The sequence below is a fragment of the Pollicipes pollicipes genome, unplaced genomic scaffold (assembly GCF_011947565.3).
Source record: "Pollicipes pollicipes isolate AB1234 unplaced genomic scaffold, Ppol_2.1 Scaffold_3087;HRSCAF=3621_pilon_pilon_pilon, whole genome shotgun sequence".
NCBI classification, from domain to species: domain Eukaryota; kingdom Metazoa; phylum Arthropoda; class Thecostraca; order Pollicipedomorpha; family Pollicipedidae; genus Pollicipes; species Pollicipes pollicipes.
In genome coordinates, this window is record NW_023596225.1 from 44379438 (window position 1) to 44396846 (window position 17409).

The following is a 17409-nucleotide window of genomic DNA, read 5'->3' on the forward strand; positions in this document are numbered from 1 at the left end:
GACCTTTGATGGCAGGGAGGACACCGGGACTGGCTAGACGAACCCAACCACATGAGAAACTGTGCTGTAGTCCTTCGAACCGGACGAGATGGGAATCGGCAGCACCGCTCCAAATAACACTACTGTACCCAATCAATGATCTCACACGAGCGTTGAAGGCACAAAGAAAAGTATTGTGATTGAACCGCGCTTGAAGAGGGCACGACGGCATTTCCGCGCTTCGTATGAGAAGGCTCAGCATCTTGTTTGCTTTTGAGACAATTGAATCTCTGTGACTGATAAAGGCGAGCTTGGTGTCCAGGAAGACACCAAGATCGCGAATCTGCTGTCAGCTATCCAAGCGGTGACCGTCTAGTGCGTATGAGTAGTGCACAGATAGCGTGCGGGGGGCGAATGACATGGAATTGCACTTCGCTGTGTTCAATTTCAATTTTTGACTAAACATTTTTTCATGTCGCTAAAATGGAAGTTGTCACACACCAGTCGACAAAAGACATTCAGCAAACTGTGCGTCGACTTTGCGTCTGGACACCCCTTGCTGCGCTACCAGCTCCGTGGGCAAGGCCGCCAGCGCAGCCGGCCAGCACCAGCACCGGTGCTGACGGGACAGTAGTCTGGCGCAGTGGAACGCATCGGCACATCATTCAGCCTCAAGCCCCGTTTCGACTTCTTGCCAGTTGTCTGCGGAACGCCCATCGAACATCTCGACTAAAAGCGGCAGATCTTCTGGGACGTAGGCTCGTTGACTGCGAATCTTGTCTGCGATGGACGAACGGCAGACCGTTTGCTGCGCGACGGACGAGCGGTGCGCTGTCATCGACGAGTCGTGCGGAGGCGGGAGCCGCGACCACTTGACCTCGCACCGCCAGCGCCGCATGATTTCCGCGATCCGAGCCAGCCGTGCTCGCCTCAGAACACGGGGGGGGGGGGGGAGGCGTATCAGGTGGGGCCACTCACACCCACATCAGCGCACTCACACAGAACCCTCGAGTTAAAATAGCACCCCTCGGCGTCATGCCTCGAAGATGACGGCTGAGAGTGGGGTGTCCGCTGGGGATTGTGTCCACATTGCACACAATTAGACATGCTTGTGTTTGTGACCAGAGGCCCCCGAGACACGTTCACAATTGACTCCGGCTGTCCAATGCAACTTTGTGGCTGTGACTGACGGCCCGCGTACTCAGCTTGTCGGTCGTAGTAGACCAAATATTGCAAAACTGTTTGCCAAAATAGCATACCTGGGAAATTCCTCTTACTTTTATCGCGCGGAGATGGCCGGAAGTATGCTCCAGACATCGGGACGCCCACAGGAGCTCTCTGTGATGTAAGACAATTATTTCCAGACTTGACAATTCGTCGGCACGGCGAAGTGAAGGCGAGAACATGGATAAGGATGCGGCATCTGCGTTACAGATCGCACGGCCATTTTGTTTCGTGGGTTTACGCGTAAAACACGCCTCTGAAAACTTTTGTAATCTTCCGCGCCTGGTATAGGTGAAATGGCTCACGCATTTGCGTACCATCCAGATTTACTCCAAAAGTTGAAGCGTCTCGATGGATGCGTGCATGTCTTCTGAAGCGTAAGTGTATGTGCGCCGAGCTACTAATTAACGACATGCATGGGGTCAAACGCTGCTTGGTGGAGCAAAGCCGTCCTCGGCATCACGCGCTGGGCACCCCCACCACCACATGCTCCGAATGGCCATCACTGCAGCGCAGAGCCGCCCATCTGGACAAGAATAACAAAGTAGGTGAGAGCGAAGCTCAGAATCTGAAACGAAGAGAAATCGGTGTTAACTGCGCAGATAATACAATGCCTACCTGCCACTGCAATATGAGCGCAGCAACAGTGGCAAAGCCATGAGAATGGAGTGTGGGCCATACCTCTTCCAGCCCTGCAGCTAGCGGTTTCTGCCGGAGCTGGAGGCCCCAATAATTTTTGGCAACTTAAGACACCCATACGATTTAGAAAACACCTAAGGACTCTGAGTAGCAGTTATAGGATGTTTCGCCTCAAATGGTCGCTGACTGCAAACACTAAGCGACGATGATAGTGCCCCCATTCGTGAGTAAATGAGCACACACAACCGTGTGTATCGTGTGTATTAGCACAGCGTGTGTGTGTCACGGCGCGCATAAATGTATGACATTCAGCGCGACATCAACTTTTTATGTGCGTACACGCGCAACAAAAGCAGAGCAGTTTGCACAAGAACGTACCGAAAGAATGTTTGTTTTCTGGACCGAGAAAAAACCCATGACATCGATGCCGAAGGGAAGCTTCGTCTTCTGCAGCAGCGCCTCGCGCCGTCGTCTGTCCGCCTTGGTCATGTCGGGCCAGCGCAGCTTCGTGAGTGACGATGCCAGCGCCGCGTTCTGAAAAGCAGCGGCTTGCATATGTGGGTCCATCTGGCATCATTGCTGTAGAAATAAAACCCACGTGGAACGTGAGAACGAATGCCGTCAAGGCTGGGAGGGCACCCAACATCATCCAAGCTTACATAACATCAGTGAGACGCCTCTGTGGCGTCGGAGAGAGAGAGAGAGAGAGAGAGAGAGAGAGAGAGAGAGAGAGAGAGAGAGAGAGAGAGAGAGAGAGAGAGAGAGAGAGAGAGAGAGAGAGAGAGAGAGAGAGAGAGAGAGAGAGAGAGAGAGAGAGAGGCGACAATGAACGTGTGTGCCATCACAATGTTCATGTTACCGCAGTCTTACTGAAGGGAGCCAGAGTTTGTGAGAACCCATGAAAAAAGGATGTCAATGCATTGTATGAAATCTGTCGGCAGCTTAGCACGAAAAGAGGCCTACTGATGCAGCATTCGTGCACTAAATCGCACTGCTTGAAACTGGCGCTGGGTTTCGGTTCTCCGGGCAGAACAAACAAGCGGGGTGGGAGTGGGGGTTGGCGGCGTATGGGGCTGTGGGATGCCAAATGGTTTCAGATATATTACTCAGCTCATTTAGCTCGTTTAGACCCGAATCTGTCTACCAAAAGCCAATTCTTCACAGCACCAATACATCGTTTGATAGTCTTGTCCCGCGCGCATGCTCAACCGAAGTATATAAATCTCACCAACGATGATCTTCTTATGTCACTGGGAATAGGATACAACTAAAACGTTCTGGTGTGGTTCGTTTTAGGTTTTAAAAACGTGTTGAAGTGTAAAAGAACGCAGCGCGCATTCGCCTGGACTCGTTCAAAAACCGACTGGCACCTGCGAGCCTCGGGTCCCTGCCGCCGCCTCAGCGGCCAACCCTTGACCCCCGGCGAATCGGGAAACCCGCGGTCACGTGACGCCCCCGGCACCCAGTCCGATGTAGAGCTCGGAAGACAGCGAGGGCGAGGACGCACACCCCGCACCATCGTACCACGTAAAGCTGGAACGTTTTCGGTTTACACGCGCGGCGGAATTCGCAGACAGCTTGGTTCGCGTTAGCGTTTTTGGAACTGGCCTCAGGCATCAACCACTTCAATTGAAACCGTGGGCAGGATCTTTCGAGGTTATTGCGTGTTATGTGGTCTTGCATAACATCATTCGATTACCTGTCGAACCAATTTTTCTCGCTGTTGCACGTTAATTAAACATAACGGTGCGTAGTGGTGTCCTACAAATGTCATGCCGTGAATCGCTTTACCCGAAAATACAATAACAGACACGAAGTATGTTCCTAAAGATGGAAAAGAGAGGCGGTGCAAAACTAAAATCGTGAGGCTAATAATTACAAGAACACTGAGATAACAATGATTTAAGAATAATACCAATACATTGACAAAACAGTAAATAACGTTAGCGATGTTGAATAGGACAGCCACCGCACAACTGACCGAAGGTGTGCGGAAATGCAGCGCGGTCCAGCTTGTTAAACTGCTGCCACCTGCCCTCACTGGAAACGTCAGCAAGGCTGCACATATTCTAGGATTGCACTAGATGATATCTGCGCAAATGTCTGTGTTTTGCTGACGTCAAATGATGCATTTGTAGGTCCATAAAACCATCGTTATGCATGCTCCACAAAACAAATTCTCAAAAAAGTTCCGACTTGATTTATTGCGCCGAGAGTTACTAGCCATCAGAGATGCGTCTGGTTTCTAAGATTTTTTCATGGAAGCCAGCTATCAATATCTGGTCCCAGAAATATGAGGGATGCTGGAACCTATCTGGGTTCAAACCAGAACTATCTCAGGAACCAGCATTCAACACTGATAGCAGAAATCGGGATCCACCAAGATGCTGAGCTCAGAGATCCGGTAAAAGTCCAAATTAGGCTTAGAATATGCATAATAATCCGATAAGAACCAAGACTCAATCTAGATTTTGCCAATATATCCAACAACAACCAAGATCCACTATAAAACCAAGGATTCAGCAACAGCCAGGATCTTAATTGGAATTTCTGTCAGGAACAAGTACGCATCTAGAACCAGAACCAAAGCCTGGTGTTTGTGACAGAAGCGGCGGGAACTAGGAACCACAGTTAGACGTTTATGGGAAGGTTATATGTACCAAAATCTAGGTTAGGTATTTTTGCAGGAACCAATGTGAGCCAGAAACCTTCACCTTGTGCTTACAAAATAACCAATGAGAATCAGAAACCTGGGTACGGTGCTTGCAACGCAATTTATGGGATCCAAGAGCCAGGGTTTGAGTTTATGAAGGAGCCAGCCCGAGCCAGGATCCAGGATCTTGTTTTCATGAGGATAACAGGGAACCAGCATTTAGAATCAGGCGCGTGCATGCCAGCCATGATTGTTCATTGACATGGCATTTGCACGTATTGTACCCATGCACGGAGCAGCCCTAACATCAACAATGAAACATTTTCTGCAAATTGTCTTCGACCTGACATTCTCTAAGGATTGGCTTTGAGCTCACTTGTGGTAGAGGCGATCCATGAGTCTCACAGCTCTTTTCCGAGGAACAACAATGGGACGCAATTGAGACATAATTCATTCCCTAATAGGGCTACAATGGTTAGAATAAAGAAGATTGCTAGCGCCATGGTGCAGGGAACCTATTTTCTGTCCAAATGCCGTATTTTGCTAGTGATAATTCTGTGTCGACTGTTATAATTGAGTCTTACGGGCGATTCAACTACAATGGTTATTTGCACCTTATGCTTCGAATTATCACCTTTTCGGTGTGGCGTTAGGAACTTGTGCAGAACAATTCATCTATACCTCTGCGATATATTAGGTGTCTTCCCTGTTTCGATTTCTGTCCTGTTGATATCTACCTTAATTTGAGTCAGTGAATACTTAGTGCTGCGCAAAGGTTTTTGCCATTTTGGGCGACAGGAAATCGGCACCGTGTCAGTCTGACATTCAGAAAATAGCTTGAGTGAAAATGTTTTATGAACAAATGCGGTTTTATGCCTGAAGCATATAGGTTGTGTCGTTTAAGCAGGGATGACAAACCACTTTTTAGCTAACTGTTGTAGATTGTCAACATATACAGTGAAAAAGTGGGCTAAAAATAAAGTCTTTCAACATCCTTTCATAACGTTGCGGTGTAAGGCACGTATGACATCGATTTTGACACATCGCTTTCGGTACTTCATGTAAGAGGTGATAACTGGCACTGTATTGACAGCAACATATTACAATAGCATTAGCAATACTATCTGGATTCCATTCATGCTTCACACTGTTAAAGGGAGTGCTCCAAGATTCTATGGGGTCTTGAACTACAGAGGCCGTCTTGAAAATCATTCAGTGCAGTTCACAGCCTGGCCCTGCTCAAGACCTATGCCCGTTTAGTTTCTGAGCTTCACGCCCGCGAGGATGTGCAGAATATTCCGGGGGGAGATTATTTCAAAGTCACCCAAGCACCCATGACGCCACAATAACGTCATTCTAGACATGCGATGATCGAGGCTGAGACAAATATAATTATCGAGTCGTTCTTATCTGGCGGTCGTGAGCACGATTTCCATACATAACATCCATCTCAATCGATGCTGTGCAAGGCACAATGACGTAATTAACCAGTGACATATTAAAGAGCATATTTATTAAACAGAGAAATTGTGTTGTCTAGAGCAGCCTTTTCCATTAGAAAGCGTACCATTAGTTATGAGTGGGCCTGTTTCACTACATTCGATGTTTGCTTCATAACCTTCCAAATGTGGAAGATATCACCTGATGTAATTCTTAATTTGGTGCAAGCTTTTTCAAGACTTGTTTCCTTTTTTTCATCAAGTTTTCACTGGAAAATATTTACTCTTCTCTATCTTACGATAATCATATCATTCTACTATTATGGGAACACTGACTGGGTCCATACGTTTGCATGTTAAACGCCATTAATAAGGAAATGGTCAAGAAGGCCATCTAGAATAATAACCGAAGAAGATATCGCCTGCAGAACGCTTTATATAATATCATCAATTGCCGTGCAACAGGCATTTAAGCATGTTCTTGTTTTTCGTATTGGTAGATGGAAGTCAAGGACAAGAAGGTGTAAAACCTCCATACATGTCGTTCGAAGGGGTAGTGCATAAGTCATGATTGAAATTTGTTGTGATTAAAACTGTTGTTCCAATATTTTGTGACTGAATGAGACATTGTTCGACGTTTCCAATCAAGTTGGCATTGTTAGCAGCAAGTGTTTCAAGCGTTTAGCGGGCAACAGCTTTGGTTTGTTTTCCAAGTGTAGTTTGAAATAAACAAGACAACCATTCCCTGCGTCTGATCCGTGTCATAAATACTTAAACCGATTTAAAATCACTTTAGTTGAAAACGTGCTCAGCACGCACTTTGCAGACTTATACCGCATACAATGCGTTCGCCCAGAAAAGTAGAGCCCGATGTTTGTTTCTATCTTGGCGCGCACAAGCCTTTTCTGGCGCGCCGCAATAAAAGGCCGGGTCTGAATCCACCCAAAATGTGCGGCCAGGTGCCCCTTTGGAACAGCCAGATGTGATGCCTGTAGCGGGTGATCGGTGTCGCCTGGTACGCACCTCACGCCGCTCCTCGGCACTCTACAAAAATATGTTGACGTTCGGACCGCTGCCGGAGAAACAACACGCCGTGCCGGTGGGAACATTGCCGCCGAATGCGTGAACGTGTTCTGGCGGTGCGAGCGGAGGTCGGGGGCCGGCACGCTCGGGTCTCTCGTGGGTCGCTTCGGATTGGGCAGCTCCGGGTTAGCAACGCTTCAAACTATGACCGCCAAATGGAAGGTGGGGGCACCTACCTGATGGCGACACGTGCCCCCGTGGAAATATACGTAATTATATGTTAATTCAATGAAATATAAGGTCACATACGTGCGTGAGACGCTCGCACGCGTTTTGCACCCCTACCATTATGTGGCGTATAACTCGTGCCCGAGTTACGCGCTGGTCGTGTTCTTGATGTTGCAAGATGCCGGGGTGGCCGGACGACTCACCTAGACGGTTTCTTTCCGCGCAGGGTGCTAACACCTTCACACTGCTCCTTGTCAGATTTGACTCCCACTGATAGACGTGTCGCCTCCTACTTTTCGGTCGACACCACGTTCCGGAGATGTACGCAGACATACCCTTTACGCGTTGGGTGTCCTGTACCGCCGACAACGAGCTAACCAGATGAACTGGAAGTGCCAATGTCCTCGCTCTTTAATGATCAGGAGGAATGTGTAGACACGCGTTTTGTGAAAGAGCTACATATTTTGTTCAGTTGATTTTGACACACTGATCGCGTATGGGGCGTACGCAAGTGACCTGTGTGCCTCTTTAACTGCCGGTGAGTAAGTAATGTCACGAGGGGAGATTTGGCGCATTAGGTCCTCAAAGCACTCAGATCTCGTCAAAGAGGACAAGCAACAAAAGACAGGGTTAAAATCATTTGAGGATGGAGAGCCGTTGGCTTGATCAGCAACGACAACAACCATGCAACAAAGGTTGCGACATTTTGTCTTTTCAGAGACCTTGACAAATAACTGGCAAACTGGGTTATTGCAACTTGTAAGTTGCGGAACTTGAGCACCCGTACCCCACATACAAACGCTGCCTCGTTGACCTGACCTGACCTGACCTGCCTGATTATCCCGTGTACCGATGGTGGCCCGACCCAGCTTCGCCCGGGCGAGCGTGTGTGGCTACTACCTACCCGTGGTATGCTCAGATTGTGAAGAGTTGGAGACAAACGAAGTGTCGTTCGATAGCTCACGCAAATATCAACAAGATTTACTCAGGTCCTTTTGCTGTCCGAGGCAAAGGCTATGGCTTTTCTTCAAACAGTGTGGTTGGAATTACTTTTGGGTCATATTTCTCCAAAATGTTATCATAACTGCATAAACACGATTCGTATCAGCCGAGGGTGCTTGACACATGTCAACGTGGGTTATCGGTGCCATTTGTTTTTCCTATGGGCAAGAAATGGCACCGATAGTGGCACCGCCTATGTTGGCGAGCAATGCTCCTTTTTCCTGGCGGCAGACATGGATGTTGTCAGAACCGATCTGAGCAGAATCTCAACTTCAGAATAAATTTAGGTTATTGACCTATGTGAACCTTTTCCAGGTCACAGTAGAATGTTTGAGTAAGAGTACGGCGCCCCACGTTTTCCTAACTAATGTTATTCACAATATTTCACGTCAGTCTTTGAAACGGAGGAAGTGGCGTTTTTTAAGTGTTTAGCAAGAGCTACGTCCTAGCATGCATACGAATAGGACCAGGAAAGGGGATGGGGCAGGCTGTCAGCGCCCTATTTTTGTTAAAGTTCTGCACGGTGCAACCTCATGTTTCTGTATGGAATACTGGCTTGCAGAGTCACATAATCTCTCATGGCTCACATGCGTTCTGTCTTGAAGCATAGCACTGCAATCTAGCTCCCCCCCCCCCCCCCAATCGGTTTCTACTGGGCTGTCGGCTACGAAATGTCGGGTTGGCCAGCAAAATTAATATGGCTGAATACAGCCAGAGGAAGTAAAAATTAAAAACGCAAACGGAATGCAGCAGTTCTAATCATTTGAGTGTTTCAAGGATTCCGCTCCGTTGCTCAGGGAAGTGAACCCGCAAGCCCTCTTAGACCACCAAAGCACTAACCGTGCAAAAATGAGCACTCGCGCGAAGCGCAAAGCACACTCGAGGCACCGGTCGCTCGGTGCTGAGCGGCCCTGCCAGTGAGACGTATACTGGCCACATCCCGCGGTCTCTTCTCGACGGGTTGCCGCCCTGGAGTTACCCCGGTCCAAAACAATACCATCGGGCCAGGAGCGCACCGAGCGCCCCCTGTCGACCGCGCACCCATCAGGCACAGGGCCGCCGCGTCGGTGGCGACATTGCCGGCGGTGGATGTGCCCGCCCGAGCTGCGGTGCCACCTGCACCCCTGTTTACGGGATGCAAGTGGCACCTGCACCCCTGTCAACACAGTTTACGGGGCCCGGGAGTGCGCTGCGTGGCGCGTGCCACGCAGTGCTGATCGCTGCTTCCAAGTCGGTGCTCCCGCCTGCTCACCGCACGGGCGCACGCGAGCGGAAAGGCATCCTGACGGTCGGTTCGGTTACTTCGGGGCGTCGCACCTGACAGCGTATGGTGAACACAAATCGACTTTCATACAGACAGAAACACAAACTTCTGAGTGGTAATTTTCAGAGCAACCATCTTGCGGGAGATCCCGCTTGAAGCAAATCAACGTGATGGAATATCGGTTTGGGGTCCGCGTCGTAGTCGATCGTCGTTCGCTCCATTTCGGTCATCCACATGGTGACTATGGCGAGTTTGAAGTTTGGCGGTCAAGTCTCGAGGCATTGCCAGTTGGGAGACTCCGCGACAGAAGAGTCGGCGCACGCACCCTGTATCCATGGTGCACACTGAAGTTGGTTTGTTCCTTTCCTCAGCTGAGAGGCAAAGAATTAGTAATCCTGGGACGTGAAATTCTGATGATGCTGGTGAATCTCTGCCAGGTGATGAGCACACAACACTTAAAATCGACTTCAGCCCTCAGAGAAGTTTCCTATTTAGCTGATGGTGCTACAGCCCCCCCCCCCCCCACCCCCTCCCCACCCCCTTCTCCCTCAACTTGGGCCACAGCCCCTAGCTAGAGAAAAAAAGTGGGAAAAATCCGGAAAAGTGCGTGTTGGAGCATTTAGAAGAAGGCTTCACCATTGCTTCACTGTCCAGATCCTCCTCAACTTATCTTGCTAACCTACACCATTCATGGGGTTCTTCACGGGCGCAGTGCGGGAGCAATGCGACCTCATTTTTAAGCTCTCCAATTTGGCAATGCTTGATTTTTTAGGAACTGGCCTTTCTCGTTGCTACTGGGAATATTTATCTTCCAACGAACATTGGTTTCCGTTTCACGCCACAATTGCATCGCCGAGCCAAAATCAATGCTCGAGGGTGTTGATTCGGCGCTGGTCAAAACTCGGCATGTAAGTGCTCGCTGCGGAAATATAGTCAAATCATGAAGGACACACGGTCATGGAACTCAAGCAAATGTGCTCAACGGACACCCAAAATTTGGCGCTTTGCTCACGCTTCTGTCACAACTAAGGTCTACGTAAAACCACGCAGTTATGTGTACACAGCTGGATATGATGTTCATTGACCAGCCGCCAGATGATTTTTGAGCAACTGCATCTGCGATTTACTGAGCGAACGCTGTTGCCGTGAACCATCAGGGAGCGTCACCGCGGTGACCGCAAACCCTCGCAAAAGACGGCCATTACTGATGATATGTGGCCACAATACCTATCTCCTTTATTGCATTGCATGTCCCCCCAATATCGCGGCAGTGACGTCATCACATTCAAGTGTTTAACAAAATCCCGGGCAATGAGCTGGCGTACAATGAGCTGATCGGTTGCTCCATAACATGTAGTTCGGACGCTCAAAAAAAGGTTCATGGGGGGGGGGAGGGGAATTTTCTTTCACAGCACGAATGTCGGGGACAATTATGGTGACGGAACATGCAGAATGAGATGTGGGAATACGTATTTCGGGCGGTTGCTGGCCGGTGTCCTGTACACGTCCCGTTCACAGCCGGCTCCCGGTCCGTGCCTGACCTTCTCCATGATGCTGGAGCCGTCCAACGAATAGCACGTGATCCGGCAGACGAAGAGACACAGGTAACTGCCCATGGACGCCAGCTGCATGGCCCTGCCTTGATGGTCAGCCTTGAACGCTTTCTGTGGAAGCGCACGTGCTGTAGGTCAGGCACGTTCCATGAGTGATATGATGCGGCCGCTTTGAAACCACGTGACCACATAGCAACACGAAATATACAGCCTGAACATCAAAGCAAATACGCATGCCACTTTTCTGATTTCATATAAAAACACGAAATCTGTATCTTAGTATATTGCCAGAATGCTGCAACTACTAGACATGCTAAATGACACTTTTAATGAGATCGGAAATCAGAAACAATGTTAATTAAACGCTATTGCCGATCTGAGCCTGAAGCACAGTGCACTGCGAATAGCTTCAGCAACCTGGCGAATGGAGTATTTCTCCAAACGCGGCCACCTGGGAACAGGAGGGAATCGGGGAAAGGTGTCACTCTCCCGGTATTTTTGGATCTAATTGCTAAATCTAAAAAAACACAGGCCAATCGATAGCTGTGATCAGTCCAACATGAGAATCGTTAAGGCGACATCAGCCTCACGAGGCGCCATCGGGGCCGTTTGGCATCCACAATACTGGGTGTTCAGCTGTGCAGCCGGCATCAAACAGAGGGGTGTGTTGCGTTTCGGCGGCGTAACAGAATTTTGATCAGGGAGAGGAACGATTAGGTCAAGTCGTGTCGCGGTAGGGACACCTCACTGGGTATATGCCTGTTTTGCTCTCCAAGTTGCACAAATTATGGAGGTCAACGGTTTCGGAGCGTGACAGTTTTGTCAATATTTTTACCAAATGGGTTTCACAAATCATTTAGGTTCCAACCAATCATTTGATTTCACTTGATCTCTGATGATGGCCTCATGAAGCCACATATAGTGCGATGCAGCGCCTTCCAGAAGTGTTCACTGATGACGTCACACCCCAGTGATCTCACCTCACCTTATTCGTTCCACTATCGGAGTGTGTCAAGTTCATAGCCTGACGGGCACTTAAGTATTGGGGAACCCGGAGCGCTCGGAGGCCATTCCAAACACTGGGATGTGGGTCAGTTTTTGACCCCACTGGCGGTCTCTCTGGTGAAACCTTAGTACAGCCGCACATTGTTAACGCGCATACAGACCACATATGGCTGTTAATGTCACTGGAGATGTCATGAGGAGAGCACTAAAATGTTTATGCATTTGGGTAAAAATGGCCAACATCTCAACAGGGGTATCTGGTTACAGACACCTACCATGCGACATGCGACAGCCGCTTGTAACCGTCTGCGGGTATCATGACAAATATCACAGCGACAAACCTGAAGGCCGTCGAATGTTACGACGCATGAACATTTAGACGTGGACGTCTGCTTACGAACATCTGCACTTGTGGGCCCGCTCGACGAACAGGAGTACGAATCTCTGCACTTGTGGGCTCGCTCGACGAACAGGAGTGCGAATATCTGCACTTTTGGGCTCGCTCGACGAACAGGAGTGCGAATATCTGCACTTGTGGGCTGGCTCGACGAACAGGAATGCACGATTGTATGGACGGAAACACGCCTGAAGAATCACTTGGGTTCAATTCTGTTTTAGCGCTATTTTATGTTGCAAAAATGCTAAAAACTTGTCTAAAAGTTACTGAGGTCCCAACGCCACCGACCCTAGTGATGGTTGCACCCATGCATGGACTGATGCCTATGCTCAGTGAAGTGAGTAGGCGAAATTGCACCGCGGGACTGATTGGTGTGGGCAGTGACCAAACATCGGAACACACGGTTCGTGTTCGTGCAGTCCGCAGTCGGCACCGCACGGTTGCAGTGGGTGAGAGCGGTAGAATATCCGAAGACATAACAAACTCCTTGAAACAAATCACACATCGTTCAAACGGGCAGGTGCGTGCTACACTCACCTCGACAACATGCATGTTAGGCTAAAGATGAGGCCGGAGGTCTGACTGCCGTGCGGCCGAAGTTGACTGAGCTCACAAACGATCCTGCATCCGAGGATCTGTCCGGTATCTCACGTTAAGTATGGTGTAGGAGGTGAGCAGAATTGTGGCCATGGAGGTGGCGTGTCCAATAAGCAGCGGAAGCTGACACAGGTCGGTCATGACGTCCCGCAGCCTGCGAATTGCCAGAACTTCAAAGTCAAAGAGATGCCTATCTTTGCATTCAATGACACAACATGGAGGAAAATAAGAATAACCTCCCGTTCATAGTGGAATGAATGAGTCCAAAAACGTAACCGTTCCCGTTTTTTAATTATTCATTCTGCTTTGAGCGTAAGGTTATTCATATCTCCCTCTACATACATTATTATTTTGTTCATGTAATAAGTCTTATCAAATATTCCATGCATCGACCATCGTGATGATATGTACCCAATGATGCAGCCATACTTGTATTCAACCATGTATCTATGCATACGCGTAACTATGTAGCCCTTTATGTATCCAAATATGCATCCATACACGAAAGTAGTATATACACGAAGTATCCAATAACCTATAGATATATGCAGTTAATTATGCATCCACCTACGTATCTAATTATGCATTATCTATCCATCATATGCATTATCCATCAGTCCATCTATGCACACATCTACGTATGCATCCAACCCATCTATCTATTTGTCCATCCATTCATACAACATCCATCCATCCATCCATCCATACATGTATACATTCATAAACCCAACCATGTATCTATTCATGTGCCATCCTTCATTTCATCTTTGCATGATGGTTACACACATGTGTCCATCCATCCATCATGTAATACATCAACCGATGCATTCTTCCCTCCTTCAATACATGTATCTATCCATCAATCCAGGTGTGCGCTCCATGCATCAATAAATGTATGCATCCATCACCATGCAAATTGTCCGTTCCGATAGCTGAGCTGGTTAGAGCGCCTGCCTTCCGATCCACCTAGCCGTGGCGCGGTCGGTTTGAGTCGCTTTGAGCGTTTGGTATTCGCCGTTGACAAGTTTGGACCGCGGTCGGTGGCAGCGGCCTCGCTAAAGGCCAGTTGACCTGTCTGCTGTTGACTTGGAATTGCGCGATCGGATGGGTGGTAAGGAGGATCAAGGCTCACACAACAAGCGCTGCTTAGCGTAAGCTCTTATCCCAGAAATCCGTTCATTTGAAAGGTTCGGATAAAATATTTTTAAAAATCAGTGCCCAATGGGGCCCATGCTAGACGACTAAATTCAGGATTACGACTAATTCCATTGACCTTGGGTTAGGTATGAAGGTAAGACCGAAATAAGAAACACCTTGCTTTACAGAAGAACTTGCTTTAGGAGACAGCTCTTACGCTAATCTCAAATTTCTTGCTCATAGAGACGTCACCAGATATTTTGTTTCATTTCCAGTTCCTTGATTGAAGCGACGTCAACAAATATTTTATTTGTTCTTCACGACGGCCATGTATAGGTGGTGACTGACTTAAATGAGCCCGGCCAACCTTTCGTTTTTATGGACATGCTGCCTAGCGTAATACTTGATGATTATTTAAGGCAAGACATCAAAATACTCTCGTGGGCGTTTGATCACAGGGACCTTGAAAGCTCAAAGTCACTGACCTGAAATTAACACCAGTGACCTTTGGCTCAGAAGAGGTACCTGGGTTAAAGGTGATTACTGAGGTTTGAAGGCCCTTTGCACACCAATCTGGAGTTTGACTTGCTTTGACCATATTTGACCCGAAGATCATGACTTATTGACATCAAAATTTGACGGAAGTGATTTGATATGCAAATATACCTACCCAGTGAATTCAGCATTTCTACCTTTTTAGGTTTTTAGATCTTAGGATGGTAAGTTGACCCCCACTCACGCGATTCGCATTCAAATGGCCACCCGGACGCCTGTTAGCACAAATATAATGTAGAATTCCTCAGGTAGCCAAGCTATGATAGACTAGAAAACAGTCTGAGATTTCTGAAACGTAATCCACCTTTCATGAAGCCATATCCTGGCTCCTTAAAAACAACACAAAACCGGAATTTGTCTGAAATACCGAGAAACGGTGAAAATTGATAAGTTTTCCATCTGAAAAGCGGATAGATACACTGATTTTATTTGGGGACGAAACTTTTATGGCTGCTCTGCATTTGTTGAAAGCAAAGGAAAAATCCAACTACCTTCCCCCTTTCCAGTAAATCACATTTCGCTTTTTGATACACCGGACGTAACACGATTTTCTCGACATCACATCACTAATTTGGGGATTTTTTTAAACCCATAAACACCTGCAGAACATTGCTGCACATGCAAACCGAACAAGTAGGCCTCTACACAGCCAACACGCAGCCATCGCTGCACCCATCGCCGCAGTCGGCGCGACGGCTCCGGTCGGCAAGCTCACACGTCAGGCCTCCCCGCGTCTGCGCTGTCGCCCGGCAGCGCCCGACCCACCTGCTCACGTCCTCGTAGTAGGCGTCGACGGCGGCGAGCATGGCGGTCGTCTGAGCGGCGCCGCTCCCGTCGGGCGCGCCGGACGGCGGGCGGTCGACGACCTGCGGCGTCACCGCCTCGCGCGCCGGGATGCGCCCCGGCGACGGAGGAGGCGGAGACGACGGCCTTCCATCGCACGCTCCCGTGTATTCGGCGATGAGGATTTGCTTCTGCGTCCAGAGCGGCTGGTCGGTCTCGGGACTCGATTGAGCCTCTTTCGTGCCACTCTGGGCGGCGTCCACTATAGACTTGATGACGGTCAGGTGGAAGCTGATGGCGTTCAGCCAGATGAAGAAACAGATGTCGAATGTAAGAACCAGCAGGCAGGTAAACACCGCAAGGGTGCTCTGAAAGGCATGGGCCGTTACAAAAGCGTAGAGCACAGCCGGCCAGCCCGGAGCCGCGGCTGACTCAGGGAAACAACACGAAGGCCGCACACGAGTGTAGCTTCATCTTCAGTTGGAAGGGCTGCTCCTTCACCTCGGTCTCCAGACCCCCAACTTTTTGAGAGAAAAGTATGCCAATCCGGTGAAAAATCAGTTTTTGGCGTATGTTTGTTTAAGCTGATTTAATTTCAGTGTTAAGCCCCCTCGCCAATCCATTTTGTGAAACTAAACTCCAAAGCCCGCATATGCGCTTTTGAGCAACAGCGTGCTGGTAAACAGGTATCGACGCTGATGTACCGCTGCAACAGAGCAGCGAAAGGGAGCATACCTAGCCACCTGCAAACGTTTACTGCTGGGGAGTGCCTTCAGGGACGCACACACATAGTGGCTTCCAGTGGCACGTGACCCCATCCCTTTCCTTATGAAATATATTGCAGTTTAAAACTGTGCGTGCATGTGCATTGCACGGTGACATTAACATATTTGAGGTACCAGAGTGAACTAAACTAACTGAAAACATGTGACGTTGTTTTACGCTATACAAGGAAATGATATGTTTACAATGAACATCTTTGAGTTGCGCCCCTCATTGTGAATGTCTGCGTACACGCACGCTTATCTTTGTAGCGAACACGATGATGTGAAAAACCGTTGGCCGTTGCGCAACACAATCATGACCGTTTTTAACCCCAAGTAAACACAATTTAGAGCTCTTTCTTTTAGACGTATGACTTCGAGTCTGCCAGACCATACCCAAGGAGCCAGGCCCAGGCAATTCGGACATATTCCCGTGCTCTACAGGGAAGCTCCGGACGGAGACCACTGGACATCCTACCTGGTAAGCGATGTAGCACCAGTAGCCGGTTGGATTGTACAAAAACTCCGGCACGTACATGTACATCAGGTAGTTGGGGTGGTAGAACTGCCCCGGCGCCAGCAGAAACCCAAACCAGCATACGCACGAAACGACCGCCACCAGCCAGAGCAGCGTGAACTGAGCGGCGAACGGGACGAGGATGCGCCAGGGTGTCGCGGGGTGGCCGTTGGCCCCGGCCCGCCGTCGCAGCGCCCCCAGGACCTCGTCCAGCTCCAGCAACCTGCGACAGCGGGGCACTAGTCGGGCTGTGCGCGGTAGGGCTGTGCGATGCTGCCACACGATGTTCCTATTTTCACCAATGATTCACGTCGCAGCAGTTCCGTTCGCCGTGCTCATAGCGGACGCATGCGCCACACAACAAACCGAACCACATGCCTTCAGGGCATTGATCAGCTATGGTTATCCACTTTGCTATGTGCTATGCGATTAGTTCTGCTCATCGAGCAGACCGGTCTAAATGGCCGCGCGGCATCGCTTCTGCGACGGAATACACATGACGCTTCAATACTAAGCAGCAAGCAAGTCATCGTCTCCACTGGCCACAACAGCTAACTTCCAAACAATCGAGCCAGGTTCTCCGCGCCGACCATCGGCCACGCTGACGCAGCCACGCACCACGTGTCGGCGTTGCATGGTGCCCGTGGGAA

At 49.1% G+C, this 17409-nt stretch overlaps 1 protein-coding gene across 2 annotated transcripts; it reads right to left on the reverse strand.

The window, feature by feature from the left end:
* Positions 1–291: 291 nt before the first annotated feature.
* Orco (odorant receptor co-receptor) lies at positions 292–15533 on the reverse strand. Of its 2 annotated transcripts, XR_005093242.1 has the most exons (6): positions 15461–15533; positions 13058–13157; positions 10993–11115; positions 2221–2376; positions 1257–1771; positions 292–908 (listed from the first exon to the last, which is right to left on the reverse strand). XR_005093242.1 is itself a non-coding variant. In XM_037213313.1 (5 exons), exons 1-5 carry the CDS (start codon positions 15499–15501, stop codon positions 1706–1708), a joined length of 486 nt encoding a protein of 161 aa, XP_037069208.1. In that variant the 5' UTR covers positions 15502–15533; the 3' UTR covers positions 969–1705. The 2 variants fall into 2 exon arrangements, 1 of the variants encoding a protein (XP_037069208.1); XM_037213313.1 differs by lacking the exon at positions 292–908 and having other exon boundaries at positions 969–1771.
* Positions 15534–17409: the final 1876 nt, after the last annotated feature.

Coding starts and splice junctions, on each gene's coding strand:
- Orco (XM_037213313.1), bottom strand. CDS start 15,501: ATGCTCGCCGCCGTCGACGCCTACTACGAGGACGTGAGCAG. Junction 11,116..13,057: donor CCTCCTACACCATACTTAAC/GTGAGATACCGG, acceptor GCGCTTCCACAG/AAAGCGTTCAAGGCTGACCA. Junction 2,377..10,992: donor GCTCCAGCATCATGGAGAAG/GTCAGGCACGGA, acceptor GCTGCTTTTCAG/AACGCGGCGCTGGCATCGTC.